Consider the following 15,766-nt stretch of genomic DNA (forward strand, 5'->3'; position numbering starts at 1 on the left):
TTTTGTGGTCCAGGGTCACAAATTTTAAAATAACAATAAATACTATAATAGTATAGATAATATTCAAATAACCCTGCCACTGAAAAAAAGAAAATCATACAGGTTTGAAATGAAATGAGGAGGGGAAAATAGTCTGTTCATTCATTTGTGTCAAAAATGCAGGAGACCAAAGGTCCTATAGTTTGTTTCAGACTCTCTAATACAGACCCATTGTCAGATCATTAATGAATATGTGTTGTGGCTTTGCTACTAATGTTCAGATCCAGCTCTGAGAGCGGCCCTGTGATTGCATTAGGCATGTGAGGAATGCTGTGCTCAAGCCCATGCACAACACCACCGAGAAATCCACCACGGCCCAGTGGAATTACGAGGCCTAGCTGAAGGGAGCAGAGCTGCCTTTATGACATGGCTAAATAGAGACTGGAATGGGGCTTTTTTAGGTCTCTGGAAGCTGAAACATGCTATCAGATGAAGTATAGTATGGAGTCAGACTTGATTTGGATCATGCTGTCTGGATACATTCTTGACTGTTTTATCTTTTGCTTTCGGTCCTGATGCTGGCTGATGTCTGAATGACCATTTTATGTACTAGTATGAGTTTATGTACAGTGGTGAATTTTATTTATATTAACACTGCATTAATTTTATCAGTAGAATAGCATTTTGGGGTTACAACCTTCCATTTGGGGACATTTGATTTATTTTTGCCCTCAAGAAGGCATTTGGTTTCTTCCAGGACTGAGAGCATAATATTTCACAGAATTTCACAATCATAGGTTGACTTGTCTTTGCCCTGCATTCATGGGACAGCATGTTCGACAGTAGTACACACAGAGGAAGTGCTTAGGTCGTTTGTAAATGGGTGGCACAGTTTCCCTAGCAGAAATACAGTAAGCAGGGATGGCACAGACAATATGTCTCTTTTTCCGGTCTTTTGCAAGTTTTTGTCTTTACGTGTGGGTTAAAGGTTTTTATTTAGTTGATACAAAAACATGAAGTTTGTGTTTTGTGGCTCACTCTGTCTGACTTCACGTCTCTCCCGTTTTTGGATTTAGCGTGGCTCATTGGATTTTCAATCTTGTTCCTGTGTTGTACACCACGTGCACCTAGACCTCCCATAAGATCTGGGCATACATTTCTTCTTGTTTTTCTTATTAGTAATATAGTCGTTATTATGAAATGACTCCGTTGTGGTGTGTGACTTGATATTTTTAGTTCTCCGTCGTCTTCTGACTAGGCTCTGTGTTCCTCCCTGACCCTCAGTACATTCCAGGAAGGTAAATGGCCGCCTCTGGTCCTTCCCTGAGCTGCTTTAGTTTGGTCGCTATAGTTGGATTTCGCCTCACAAATTACACAATGCGGCTGACGGTTACATAACCACCTCTGAAGGAGGAAATGTTTTGGTTGGGGAATGAAAGGGGGGGGTGGGGATGTAGGAAGAAGATGAGTATGACATGTGTTGTGGATTTGTGGTTTCGAGCTTAGGATATGAAAAGCTGCCTGCATACATCATGCATGTGATGCTTGTGTACTTGCGGAATATACATGGTGTGATAAATGTGTAGTGCTGTGTTGGCATATCGCGTTTGCACATGATCTAAATGTTTATATTAGCCTTCTTGCGCAACCCAATATGTCCAGGATCTCAAACCACAACTGGTCACTGCTGTGCAGTGTAGCATTTTTATGTTACAGCCATCCTTAAACCATTTGAGTTTTGTTATGTGAAGTTTCTGAGTGGAACAGAATATTTAACAAGAACTGATATAAGACAGGGCTTGATTTTTCTCTTCAGGAATTGATTAAATCACTGAAGGTGGGCAATGTGTAGCAGTGGTTGGTAGGAAGGAGATGAAAAGTAAAAGGGATGAGGGACAAGACATTTGAAAAAAATCTTTAAATATTACACACCAATAAAATATTGACAGACAAGTAACAGTGTGTATTAAGAAAGTAAATGGAGCCAACTTTGATTTCATGTTGATTTAGATTTTGTTAAATTTTCTTAAAGTTGTATGTATGGAGATTCTGTACCTAGTTCATAGGAAGCAATCCTAAAGGACAGATACATTTATGAATAGGCAGAGGGTGAACCAACTCCAGGGTAAGGCTAAAAGCAGCCTAATCTATTAACTACAAACATCATTAACCCCTCTTTTATATGTACAAGATATGGGTATGGAAGCCTGTTTCCGCCAATGAATAAAAAAAATAAAGGGTAATGTGACTTTAATCTTACAATTCTGACTGACTTTCTCAAAAAAAAAAAAAAATTGTGAGATATGAACTCGCAATTCTGACTTAATTCCTTAGAACTGTGAGTTTATATCTTGCAATTTTTACTTTATTTCTCAAAATTGCAACTTTCGAGTTTATTTCTCAGAATTGTTTATATCTTGCAATCCTTACTTAATAACTCGCAGTTGTGGTGAGTTTATATCTCACAATTGTGACTTAACTCGCAATTGCATGTTATAAAGTAAGAATTGTAAGATATAAACTCGCAATTGTGAGAAAGTCAAAATTGAGAATCTCATAATCGCAACCTTATTTCTCAGAATTGTGGTATTATATCTTGCAATTTTGACTTTATTTCTCAGAACTGCGAGTTTATTTCTCACAATTGTTTTTATCTTGTAATCCTTACTTTATAATTCGCAATTGTTTATATCTCACAATTCATGTTAGAAAGTCAGAACTGTGAAAAAGTCAAAATTGAGACAAACTCATGAACATTATTAAGTTTATTTCTCAGAATTTTGACTTTATTCCTCAGGATTGCAACTTTATTTCTCACAATTGTTCTGATTTAATAACTCACAATTGCATTTTATAAAGTAAGAATTGCGAGGTCAAAATTAAAAAGATTAAAAAGAAAACTCAATAAAAAGGTCAAAATTGAGAGATAAACTCACAATTATGACTTTATTTCTCAGAATTGTTTATATCTTGCAATCCTTACTTAATTCGCAATTGTTTATATCTCACAATTTATGTTAGAAAGTCAGAACTGTGAAAAAGTCAAAATTGTGAGATATAAACTCGCCATTCTCAGAATTGTGAGTTTATAACCTGCAATTTTGACTCGCATATGTGAATTTATATTACACAATTCTCACTGACTTCATTTTTCAGAATAGTGAGTTTGTATCACAATTTAAAAAAAAATTGAATTTTGAGATGTAAACTTGCAAAAAAGTCTGAATTATGAGATAAAGTTGCAGTTACCTTTTTTAACATTTTTATTCAGTGGCGGAAATGTGCTTCCATATATGGGCGTCATGTAGGCTAATAAAATATTTTTCATAGAACTGAATTTGTATTTAACATTGACCACAATTTAATAAAAACATGTGAGTTGCTAATTATAATGTTTTCATTTCCGCGGTTAATCAAACACAAAATAAATTATGAAAAGAACATTATCACTCAGTTTAAGCACTCAAAAAACAAAACTATTGTTATAATCACTGAAGCTGTTTACACTGTGAAATGAATGGCTTACTTGCATTGTACGTACATCTGCGCTTTGTTTATGATGAGAGAATTCGCGAGAGTCCAGAAGTTAGTCTGCGGGCGCGCACTCAACAAAACTGAGTTTCAGCAATGACTCATCTGAACGCCTCTGATTGGCCGTTGCATTCCTAAGCTCAACAGAATAGTGTGTGATTAGTTATAATGCGCAACACTGTAATAATGAGTAAAAAATGTGGCCCATTTTTAATGCTGCAATCAACACTTTCCATTAATTTTCACTTTTTTAGCAACAGACGTAATAGATTTATTTGTGCAAGGGCATTTTTGTCCTATTTGGTAGCATTTTTGCCCCAAGTCCCCGTTGCCAGGGAAAGTATCATGTATCATAAATGTATTAAAATATTGAGCAGTATGCTTTTGCATATTAAAATAATGTGAAGATTAGAATAATGGTAGCTGAAATTTCAGCTTTGCCATCAGGAATAATTTTTTTTTTTTTTTTTTTTTTAAGAAAAGGTTATTTAAATAATATTTCACAATATTACTGTTATACTGTGTTATACTGCCTTAGTGAGCATTTCTTTAAAAAAAAATGTTTTGAACTCATGACTTTGGCATTGCAAGTGCTATGCTTGGCTGTTTTAGTTGCTGTTTCAGCTATTTTACTACATTATGTATGATGTTCCACCTTTCCGTCCACTGATGATGATGCCCACTTGGTCCTATATCTCAGAGTCCTCCATATGGCTTTCATTACTATGTTCAATGGTGGAATGTGTTTCAGAATTTGGGTCAAAGTGGAATCTCTTAAAAATGAATAGTGGTGGATTATGTCACTTTATTCAAGAACAATATATATTGTTTACTTTTTGAAGTACGAGTTTGGGAAAAAGAAGAAAAAATAAATGTTTGTGTTTTTGTGTGGGTACATACCGACGCCACAGTCAGAAATTGAATGTCTAGTGTAGCATTGAGGCTTGTGGTCATGACAAGGGTGTAAATACAAACGAGATATTTTGGGACTGACCAAATGAACGCTTAAGGCACATTGGAACAGAATGATCTCAAAAATAAAGCGAGGAGGAGAAGGAGGGACAATTTTAAACGAGATTGAAGCATAGATTTCCACATAGCTGGAATTCTCGCTTCCTGGCTCGTGGAATGTCCTGAACATCTGTCGCCATGACAGTGGAGGTCAGGGCTGAAACTCTGACCTGGGGCCAAACCAGACCCAGCCCTTCCCGAAACCAGACTGAAGTCCATGTTGGATTGTTGTGTGTGTGCATTTTAAAGAGGGAAAGAGAGAGTGGCGCCTTTAAATCACCAAGGGGGACGAGAAGGCACACACCCTTGGAGCGGACAGTGATGGAATGCAACAGAAAGCCATGGCACTTCTGAGAGCAGCGATCACAGACAAACAGCGTGTGTTCCTGTGGAGTATTTCCTGTGTGTTTTGTACAGTACCGACTGTGTAAATAAGCATTTAGACAAACTGATGGCAATACACAGAGTAATCTAAACTACTCAGAGAATGTGTAGAATGCGTGTGGATGTGGCACTGCGTACTGAGACCGAGTGTGCCCACGGGTTATATAGCTGCTTGTTTATGCCCATTGATTTTTAATCTGTCAGTGCCATCTAACCAAAACTCTGAAAAACTCTTTATCAGCTTTGGCATAGTTTCATAATATTTATCTACTTGCTGTTCTTTGAATGCATAAAGGACATAAACAGAAGTATGTGCTGAATTAGCCACTTATTCTCCTTTTTTCTATTTTCCATGGCATGCTTGGTGCAGTATTATGTTTGACCACCAGAGGCAGTGTAACACAGCTTGCTGTGGTGCTGTAGAATTTGGTTTGGGCAGAATGTCTTCTGAATGAGGTCATATGCCATTCAAGGGGATTTCCTCATATAGGTGTGGGTCTGCTCACAGAAGACTGTAGATGTCTGAGTTCTTTTATTTTGGATCGCCAAAAGGGAAACTATAGGTCTCTACAGATAAACAGAGTTGTTGCATGGTGGGTTATCATGTGTAAAGATTCAAGTTGGGAAGAAATAAATAAATTTGTCCAAATTTTTATAATTATACTAAATTCCAAGCAACAAAACATGTTACAAAAATTCAAATTAAGTATTACCTGCAAATCTATGAATCATTTCAAGGGTCTCACAGAGAGATGTGTGGTCAAATGTGCCAAGCCCTGGTCATAGTGCACTTGTGGGCTGGCACAGGAAGGAGCTTGTGCTAACTTGCAGAGGAAGCAGCTGCAGGGAATGTTATTTTAACAACTATCTGATGTGTGTATGTATGGGTTGATATATTACATGCATATTTACATGCATGTGCTTGTGTAATATGTGTTTATCTAAATAACTGAGGTGCATGAAAGTCATTTTCCATAACCAACACAAATTCCAAAACTATTGCGCCAACAATTTCGATTAAAATGTTTGTCAAGCTACATACATTCCTTTTGCTCAAGAATGTAAACTAAATTTAACTAGAGCTTTGCCTTTTACATGAAGGAAGTCTGACTTTAAGTAATACATGTAAAGAAATGTCTCTACAGTCTCTTAATGAGTCATGAATTTCTCTGCAAGTAGCAGATGTTAAAGAAAAAAATCTGACCTTGCTGCTTGTCCTACATCTGTTGTGTGAATTTAGTGGCGGTCATGGCCTCAGCAGCGTTACTTTGCTTCACACAGTGATTTAATTCAAATTGATCTCTGTGATTATAACAAACAATGCCATGCCTACAGGTCTAAAAGTTCTAAGTAGTATCGAATCTCAAGTATCTATTTAAAAACCTTATAAGAGTTGTGCCTCATTTGTGCATAATGACAGGAAATGCATTGTGAAAACCAATGCATGCTTTGCTTGTGTTCTGATAGTTCTCTTTTCTTGAATTTTTGAAACAGGAAATGGCAGTCCGTGCCCTAAAACAGACTGGCAGCCGTAACATTGAGGCAGCATTGGAATACATTAGCAAAATGGGTTACCTGGACCCTCACAATGAGCAGATTGTACGTGTCATCAAACAGACTTCCCCAGGTATGTGCACACTTTTAAAAACGTATTTGGGTCATGTTTTTAGATCTTTAGCTGTTTTAAAAATCTGGAATGTGAGGGTGCTAATTTTTTTTTTAAATATTTAGAAAATCTCCTATAAAAATGTTCAAATTAAGTTCTTAGCAATGCATATTACTAATCAAAAACAAAGAAAAAATATCTTAATGGAACATGATCTTTACTTAATATCCTAATAAATTTTGACCCATAAAAATGTATTTTTGGCTATTGCCCATTATATACCTGCTATTTAAGACTGCTTTTGTGGTCCAGGATCACATATTCATTTTATAAATGATGCATTCTTTAAACTCAAAATGACCCTCTTTTAATTCCCTGCAGGAAAAACTGGCATGCCAAATTTAATGGACCACAGAGGAGCAATGGAGGGGACTGGAGATGGTGCAATGCCACCTTATCACCAAATGGGAGCACCACTGTATGAGGGAGCTGGTTATGGGGCTGAGGGTGAGATGGCTCGTGCATACATGGGTGGACCACCTGTCATGAACTACATGCCGCCGCCACCTGCCAACACCTCACAGGGTCCTAACATGGGAAACCCAATGGGTCGTCCCGCAAGTATGGGTGCTTACTCCACAAGCATGGCTCCCCAAACCAATTCTGGGAACCCTATGTACACCCCTGGTCCAGCCCAGCAAAAAGGATACCCAGGTGGGATGGACCAGGCCATGATGGGCTACAGTGTGCCTGGACCACCCATGCAAATCCAGCCTCAGCCCACGGGAGGTCCTGGCACTCATTATGACTACAGGTCTCATATGATAGAAGCCCCTAGCTACGGGGTAAAACGAAGTGCTTCCTTCCAGAACAAGATGACCCCGCTAACATCCGAAAATTATGTTAATATGCCAGGCAAAGGAGCAATGGGCCAAAACGCTGGTGGCTACCCTCCCAACTTATATCTTCCGCCCCATTCGCACCCACGCCAAGCCAGCCCCACCTCACACCAGGTTCACATGATGCAGCGCTCCCCTGGAGCTATGGGTGGTGAGTTTTCCGATGTTCCTCAAGGTCTGCTCACTCCTTCCAGGGCCAGTCTGAACCTTGACCTCTATGAGCATCATTGGCCAGGAGCCCAAGTTCCTGAGGGGACACCTCCAGCCAGGCAGCCACAAGGGCCCTTTAGAGGGGAGGTACGAGTCCCCAGTAGGACCAACTCTTTCAACAACCACCAGAAGGTGACTGTGAGGCAGGCATTGCCTCCTGCAGCTAATGTCGCTGGCAAGCAGGATGCATCTTTGGGTCCGCCTAACACAATAACTGCAGTGACCTCTCCACCAATCCAGCCACCTGTTAAGAGTATACGGGTCATGAGGCCTGAGCCGAAGACTGCAGTGGGACCATGCCATCCAGGCTGGCTGAGTGCACAAGCCCAGGAAGCACCAGAGTCTCATGGATACATGCCAGATGAGACTTTTACCCTGGAACCCAATCAAGAACACCGCTGTCCGCCTCCGCCCTATCCCAAAACACTGCTTCTGCCTGGATCTGGACCTGGAACTGAGCCTGCTTCCATGGAGAATGGAGCCATGGGTGGACTCCAAGATGTCAATGCTACAAGTAGAACTGTCCAGAGTGCCTCAGTAGGAAAGCAAGAAGAACCTGTCTCCAAAGACAAAGTAAAGCCAAGCAAGGCAGTGAAGGATAAGAAGCAGATTCAAACCTCACCTGTGCCTGTGCGAAAAAACGCCCGCGATGAAGAGAAGAGAGAGTCGCGCATTAAGAGTTATTCACCCTTCGCCTTTAAGTTCTACATGGAGCAGCATGTGGAGAACGTGATGAAGACCTATCAGCAGAAACTCAACCGCAGGATGCAGCTGGAGCAAGAGATGTCCAAGGTAACCAGTGCTGGAACGGTGCTGACGTTTTAGACTAGGGATGCCCGACCCTGTTCCTGGAGATCTACCTTCCTGCAGAGTTCAGTTCCAATCCTGATCACACCTGTCTGTGATTATCAAGTGCTCCTTCAGATCCTACTTTGTTGGTTCAGTTGTGGTTGATCAGAGTTAGAGCTGAACTCTGCAGCAAGGAAGATCTCCAGGAACAGGGTCGGGCATCCCTGTTTTAGACCATTCCTGTGTTATTTGAGTGTTCAATATCGAGTGTAGATGTTATTGCTTGATAATTATGAAATCAAATCATCTTGTTCTATCTCTTCAACTCCTCCAGGCTGGCCTTTCAGAGGCAGAGCAGGAACAGATGAGAAAGATGCTTTACCAGAAGGAATCCAACTACAACCGACTACGACGTGCCAAGATGGACAAATCAATGTTTGTCAAAATCAAGACGCTCGGCATCGGGGCCTTTGGTGAGGTGTGTCTTACGCGCAAAGTAGACACGTCCGCACTGTATGCCATGAAGACTCTACGAAAGAAAGATGTTCTGAACCGAAACCAAGTAGCTCATGTGAAAGCAGAGCGAGACATCTTGGCGGAGGCTGACAATGAGTGGGTAGTCAGGTTGTACTACTCATTTCAGGACAGAGACAGCCTGTACTTTGTCATGGATTACATTCCTGGAGGAGATATGATGAGCTTGCTGATCCGTATGGGGGTTTTTCCAGAGCCCTTAGCCAGGTTCTATGTGGCAGAACTAACACTGGCCATTGAGAGCGTGCATAAGATGGGCTTCATCCACAGAGATATCAAGCCGGACAACATCCTCATTGACCTGGACGGTCACATCAAACTGACTGACTTTGGTCTGTGTACTGGGTTCCGTTGGACTCACAACTCAAAGTATTACCAAAAAGGTAATTGACATGAAGAAAAGGTGATACTAAATACTGTTGCAGTGTTTACAAATTTAAAATAATTTGTTGTGTTTACTTTCTCTCTCTGCACTGCTTGAATAGGGAACCATATTCGGCAAGATAGCATGGAGCCGAGTGACTTTTGGGATGATGTGTCTAACTGCCGTTGTGGTGATCGGCTGATGACTTTTGAGCAGCGGGCAACTCGACAACACCAACGTTGCCTGGCACACTCTCTGGTGGGCACTCCTAACTACATCGCCCCTGAGGTGCTTCTGCGGAAAGGTAAGACCTTGCACAATGCCACCTGGAAGAACAAGGAGGTCACTAAGAAGTACCAGTGTTTATAGATTCCTTCTCCTGTTAAGTGTGATATTTTTCAATGTGCAGGATACACACAGCTGTGTGATTGGTGGAGTGTTGGCGTAATCCTTTTTGAGATGCTGGTTGGCCAGCCACCCTTCCTGGCTCCAACCCCAACGGAGACCCAGCTTAAGGTAAGATCTTTGCACGCATTTTCTTAGGTTTCTTAGTTTGTTGGGTGGAGGTAAACCAATGTGTCCAATCCTGCTCCTGGAGGGCCAATGTCCGGCAAAGTTTAGTTCTTGCCTGAAGGTTTCTAGTAATCCTAAAGACCTTGATTAGTTGGTTCATGTGCATAAGTAGAGTTGGAGCTGAACTCTGTAGGATAGTGGCCCTCCAGGAGAAGAATCGGACATTCCTGATGTAAACAGACAAGACATGTTGTCTTTAGGTGGAGTTATAATTGTTTGTGTTTTATGGAATTGTGACAAGGAATGGAGTTGTGCTTATATGGTTGAAGTAAAGTAGAAAGGTTGTCTTTAGGATGTTTGGGATGTACAGTTGAAGTCAAAAATTTACAAGAGTACCTTGCAGAATCTGCAAAATGTTAATTATTTTACTGAAATAATCATACAAAATGCATGTTATTTTTTATTTAGTACTGACCCAAATAAGATATTTCACATAAAATAAAATACATTTACATATAGTGCACAAGGGAAAATAATAGTTGAATTTATAAAAATGACCCTGTTCAAGTTTACATACGCTTGATTCTTAATACTGTGTTGTTACCTGAATGATCCACAGCAGTGTTTTTTTTAGTTTAGTGATAGTTGTTTATGAGTCCCTTGTTTGTCCTGAACAGTTAAACTGCCTGCTGTTCTTCAGAAAAATCCTTCCGGTCCCACAAATTCCTTGGGTTTAACATTTTTGTGCATTTGAACCCTTTCCAACAATTACTGCATGATTTTAAGATCCATCATTTCACACTGAGGACAACTGAGAGACTCAAATGCAACTATTACAGAATGTTCAAATGCTCACTAATGCTCCAGAAGGAAAAACAATGCATTAAGAGCGAGGGGTGTAAACTTTTTAACATAATGGAGTACATTTTTCTTATTTTGCCTAAATATGATATTTTATTCATTTAGTACTGCCCTTCAGAAGCTACAAAAGATACTTACATGTTTCCCATAAGACAAAATAAGTTAAATTTACTCTGATCTTCAAAAAGTTTGATGCATTGTTTTTCCTTCTGAAGCATCAGTGATCGTTTGAACCTTCTGTAATAGTTGCTTCTGTAAAAGAGTCCCTAAGTTGTCCTTAGTGTGAAAAGATGGATCTCAACATCTTAGTTATTGTTGTAAAGGGTTCAAATACACAAAAATGCTGAAAAACCAAATAATTTGTGGGACCTGAAGGATTTTTCTGAAGAACAGCGTTTACAGCTGTTCAAGACAAACAAGGGACTCATGAACAACTATCACTAAACAAAAAAACACATCTGTGGATCATTCAGGTAACACAGAATTAAGAATCATGCGTATGTAAGCTGTTGAACTGGGTCATTTTTATAAATTCAACTATTATTTTCTATATGTAAATATCTTATTCAGGTCAGTACTAAATAAAAAAAACATGCGTTTTGTATGATCCCTCTTATTTTGGTAAAAAAAAATTTTTAACACTTTGCAGATTCTGCAAGGTGTAAACTTCTGACTTCGACTGTATGGAATTTTGAAAACAGAAAGCATTATTAATGTTGTTGTCATCACCTCCACAGGTGATAAACTGGGAGAACACTCTGCAAGTGCCTCCACAAGTAAAACTGAGCCCAGAGGCAGTTGACATCATTGGCCGGCTCTGCTGCTCCGCTGAGGAGCGTCTAGGAGGCAACGGGGCCGGAGAGATAAAGGCTCACCCATTCTTCACCGAGATGGATTTCTCCAGCAATCTTCGCACACAACCTGCTCCATACAGACCGAAGATTGCCCACCCCATGGATACATCCAACTTCGACCCTGTGGAAGAGGAGGGTGGTCCAGGGGCCTGGAGCGACAGCGGAGACAGCACCCGCACTTGGGACACCCTCTGTTCTCCTCACGGCAAACACCCTGAGCATGCCTTCTACGAGTTCACCTTCCGAAGGTTTTTTGATGATAACGGCTGCCCATTCCGTTATCCCAAGCCCCCCGAGGCATCGCAAGACCTGTCCAGCAGTAGTGGGGCTAGTAGCCTGAAGCCTGAGCTGGAGGAGGAAGAGATTCACGAGGAGGAAGAGCAAGGGGAAGGATGTGAGCCGGTTTATGTGTGAGAACATTGGATTGGGTGCTCATGCTGCTCTGCCTTTACCCATAGAGAACCTCGCCAGTTAACACGCTGCATCTCCTACACTTCCTTTTAACCCTATTTTTTCTTCAGGGTGTTTTTGTACAGGTTCAATGCATGGAAGAACATCAGAAATGGAGTGCAGAAAGTTCCATGTGAAATTTTTATTCCTCCAAAAGCATTATGCTGTATTCTTTGCCTGTCAAAAAATGACTGAAGCTCTGACCTGGGACCAAGGAAATACACAAGATACGCAGCTTAGTTCTTGGGGACGTTGGTTTGACTGATAAACTTGGCTACTCTCCTATGAGAGCACAAAAACAGATGTGTGTAGCTGCTGCTCTGTGGTTTGTCAGTCAAACCACTCTACTCTTATGGTTGGTGTGGTCTGTGCCCCATTCCTTTATTCCACTGGGGGGAAAATATCCCAGTCTTACGTCATATTTTAACACTTCCTTCACCCCTCTCAGCCTGGTGATGCTAACACAGCCATTCCAAACACCAGAGGTCTTGGAGAGGGATCAGAAGAGAGCTGGGCTTGGGATGGTGTCTCTATGGTCAGGTTGCGATTAGGAGATGTGTGAAACATTACAATTCTCCACCGTAGTGCAAATACAAATGCATTTCAGAAACATGCTGTCAAAGCATGGAGTATGGAAGCCAAATGTGCAGATTTCCTATGGTATGATCCCAATCATTTTCACTTCATTTGCCTAAAACAAAAAATATGTTTTAGAAGATTTTGTGGCGCCACCAAGTGGTTCAAAGTAAAACTGTAAACAGTCATGGAGATTCTATATTATGAACTGACAGTATTAGGTCACTTCGTGCAAAATCTGTCTAAAAATCATGCGGTATTTTGCAGTTAATACACTAATCACAGCTTTTTTTGTAAATATTACACAGTTGTGCTTTATTTTATGTTTCATGCCTTATCAGGTCAAACGGTGCTCTCAGACGTGACACAATACTGAGACGAAATGTTTTACGTACAGCCAGCACTTCAAGGACATGGGATCTTAAAACTCCCATTATAGTTAAAGGTTTTATATAAACATCTTTTAAGTGTTTAAACAACCCATGAGGTCATACATAATGTGTGGTAATAAAGAAAGTCACAAAAAAATCGCTATCTGGAAAACAGCTTGCCATTCATTCAAACTAAATATACCACACAAACATTGCAATATTGACATTTTAATTTTGCGCAAGTGTGTTAGTGTAGTTGCCGAAGTATTGTTTTATTCAACTGATAACATTTATCTTACCTGGCTTGATTTCTTTTGTTTAAAGGCTTGTCTGTTCACAATAGTTGCTTTACATTCATCTGCTGCTTTAAGTGTATCTAAGATGTGCATCTGATGTGAACGAATCTGCAACATAACTGTTTCAACTCAAGTTTAACCGAACACAGTTACAAGAGCTGGGTCTCCAGCTATTTCCTTTTCTTGTTACGCAGAAGACTTTATATGCTTTTCATCGTGTAACTCTGTCTGCTTGATCCTCTTCCTGTTTCCCAGAATATCTTAATTGCATTTAGTTTCATAAGAAGATCTTAAAAAAGTCAGACGGGTGGTTTTTGTTGTGTGTGTTCATGCTCATCCAGATCCACTGGAAATGATCTTGTCTGTCACCATCAGTGAACTTTGAAACAGATTTATTAGAACAAGTGGAAAAACGTTTTAGTCATCGAGGCTGCTGCACCATTTCAAAGTGATCACACAGCACAGTATTAAAACAAGACAGTCTATGACTGAAATGTAAAGAATACTCCAAGGCAGAAATGGTGAAAAAGTGGCGAAAGAAAAGGCAAATGTATCTGATGGTATGACTATGTGCAATACAGAAAATACATGATATAGTTTTCTAAATACAACAAATAGCCTTTATAACTTTAAAACTGAATTATGCTATCTAAAAGTATATATTATATATTTTCAGTATAATTTCATGACCCAATGCTGCTTATTGTTATTAATATTACACTATAAAGTATCATTATCATCATACTTTCATTTATACTTTCTCTCTCTTTTTGTATAAAGTGTGGTTTTGATTGTCAGTGTGTAAGACGAACTGTGTGCCTTCTAATGAATGTGTGGGTGTGTGTACCACGTGCTGATCAGTATTTCAGGAGAAGATGGAAAAGGCCTTCGCTTCTTGCTCTCAGGCCGGTCCTGAGTGGAAGATAGAGGGTGTTTTTGGTGGGATAGCTTGAGGAAGACAAAAAGAAGCAAGAATGAATGATTGTCATTGAGACTCTGAAGGAGATGTGTATGGATGTCATAGCAGGATGAATATGGAAACGCATTTGATCAGTGATAAGGATTGTTTAGAATTTCTGCGATAAGTCCATTTAATATTGTCTTTCTGAGATCTGCACAAAATGTTCTCTGTATTAAGCTGACTGACAATCATGTGGTTACGTGCTTGCAGTCAATACTGTCAAACAACCCGTACGACCGCTGACTGGAAGAGCTTTAAAAAACAGTCGATGATGATCAATTTTATATATTGTATCAGTACGATCACTCCTAAAAGTTAAGTGAAACTTTAACAAATTTATTAGTGTAAACGTATATACCAAGTCAAACTGGTATCATGCCTTTGGTCCAATCAAACAAGTTGATTGAGCTCCATGGAGTGTGAAAGCAAGTGTGGCAGATGTTTTGCTACCCCATATTTGTGAAGAACGGACCACTCAGTGAAAAAGCATGAGCTTTCTATGAATCTCTCACGGAGTCAGGTTTAGGGTTTGAATGTAATGCGTGTGTTGTGCTTAGGATGGATTCTGTGTTTTACTTTTGAAAATGTTGACTGACAATCTTTGACTGTATTTAGAACTGTGTGATGATGGGACTTTTTCCTCTAATGTATGTTTTTGTATTTTAATGGATGAATGGGTTGGGACTTTTTGACGTTTGTAATCTTTTAACTGTATTATATAATACTGTTACTATTGAACATATATTTATACAGATATACATATTTTTTGTATCCTTTTATTCTTATGTTTCTCTTTTCTGAGCTAACTTTTGAAGTCCCTTGTCTACAGTATTACAGACAGTATGCATTCGGATTTATATCTCATTTTTTACATGTATGTATGTATGAATTGAGAATGTTTAAGAAATGCTTTCACTGTCCTCATGTGTAAATGTATATGTCTAAATTAAATTAAACAAATCACCTTCTTGTTTTGAGCATTGTTGAATGAGTGGTGGTGTGAGTGGGTGTCTGCAGGGGTGTCTTAGATCATATGATGTAAGACATCATAGCATGAACATCTTGGTAATTAACCCATTTATTCCCACCAATAACTTTGTCACCAAAATGTACTTTTGAAAGTTCAAAGGCAGTCGAAGATTACACAGAATGAACATTTTAACACGGCTGATGTAAAGTCACATGGCCATAGCTTTTTTTATTTGGCAGAGGCTATGTAAAGATATCTCAAAGATAAGGGCTATGCCAGAAATGTTGAAATATGGAAACTGGGTGCATAGAACAATTGAAATGGTCTATTATTAATGTACTAATAAAACTGTGAAAATAAGTTATTTGAGAGAGAGCAAAGTATACACTACCAGTCAAAAGTTTTTGAACAGTTGAAACAATAAAAAGTCTCTTCTGCTCACCAAGCCTGAATTTATTTGATCTAAAGTACAGCAAAGGCAGTATAATTTTGAAATATTTTGACTATTTAAAATAACATTTTTCTTTTTGAATATATTTTAAAATGTAATTTATTCCTGTGATTTCAAAGCTGAATTTTTAGCAGTCACATGATCATTCAGAAATCA

At 39.3% G+C, this 15,766-nt stretch overlaps 2 protein-coding genes across 2 annotated transcripts in view; both read left to right on the forward strand.

The window, feature by feature from the left end:
• hcn5 (hyperpolarization activated cyclic nucleotide-gated potassium channel 5) overlaps positions 1-377 on the forward strand; it is a 5,710-nt gene extending 5,333 nt beyond the window's left edge. The window contains exon 6 of the mRNA XM_073845044.1: positions 321-377. Coding sequence (XP_073701145.1) covers positions 321-377 — 57 coding nt within the window. The remainder of the gene's footprint in view (positions 1-320) is intronic.
• A 6,027-nt stretch (positions 378-6,404) lies between these two features.
• Positions 6,405-15,158, forward strand: lats2 (large tumor suppressor kinase 2). The gene is made up of 6 exons (XM_073845982.1): positions 6,405-6,532; positions 6,893-8,412; positions 8,744-9,326; positions 9,429-9,611; positions 9,717-9,823; positions 11,419-15,158. The coding sequence occupies exons 1-6, from the start codon at positions 6,472-6,474 to the stop codon at positions 11,947-11,949; spliced, it is 2,985 nt and encodes a 994-aa protein (XP_073702083.1). The 5' UTR covers positions 6,405-6,471; the 3' UTR covers positions 11,950-15,158.
• The last annotated feature ends 608 nt before the right edge of the window (positions 15,159-15,766 follow it).

This window comes from Garra rufa, chromosome 8 (genome assembly GCF_049309525.1).
Source record: "Garra rufa chromosome 8, GarRuf1.0, whole genome shotgun sequence".
Lineage (NCBI taxonomy): Eukaryota > Metazoa > Chordata > Actinopteri > Cypriniformes > Cyprinidae > Garra > Garra rufa.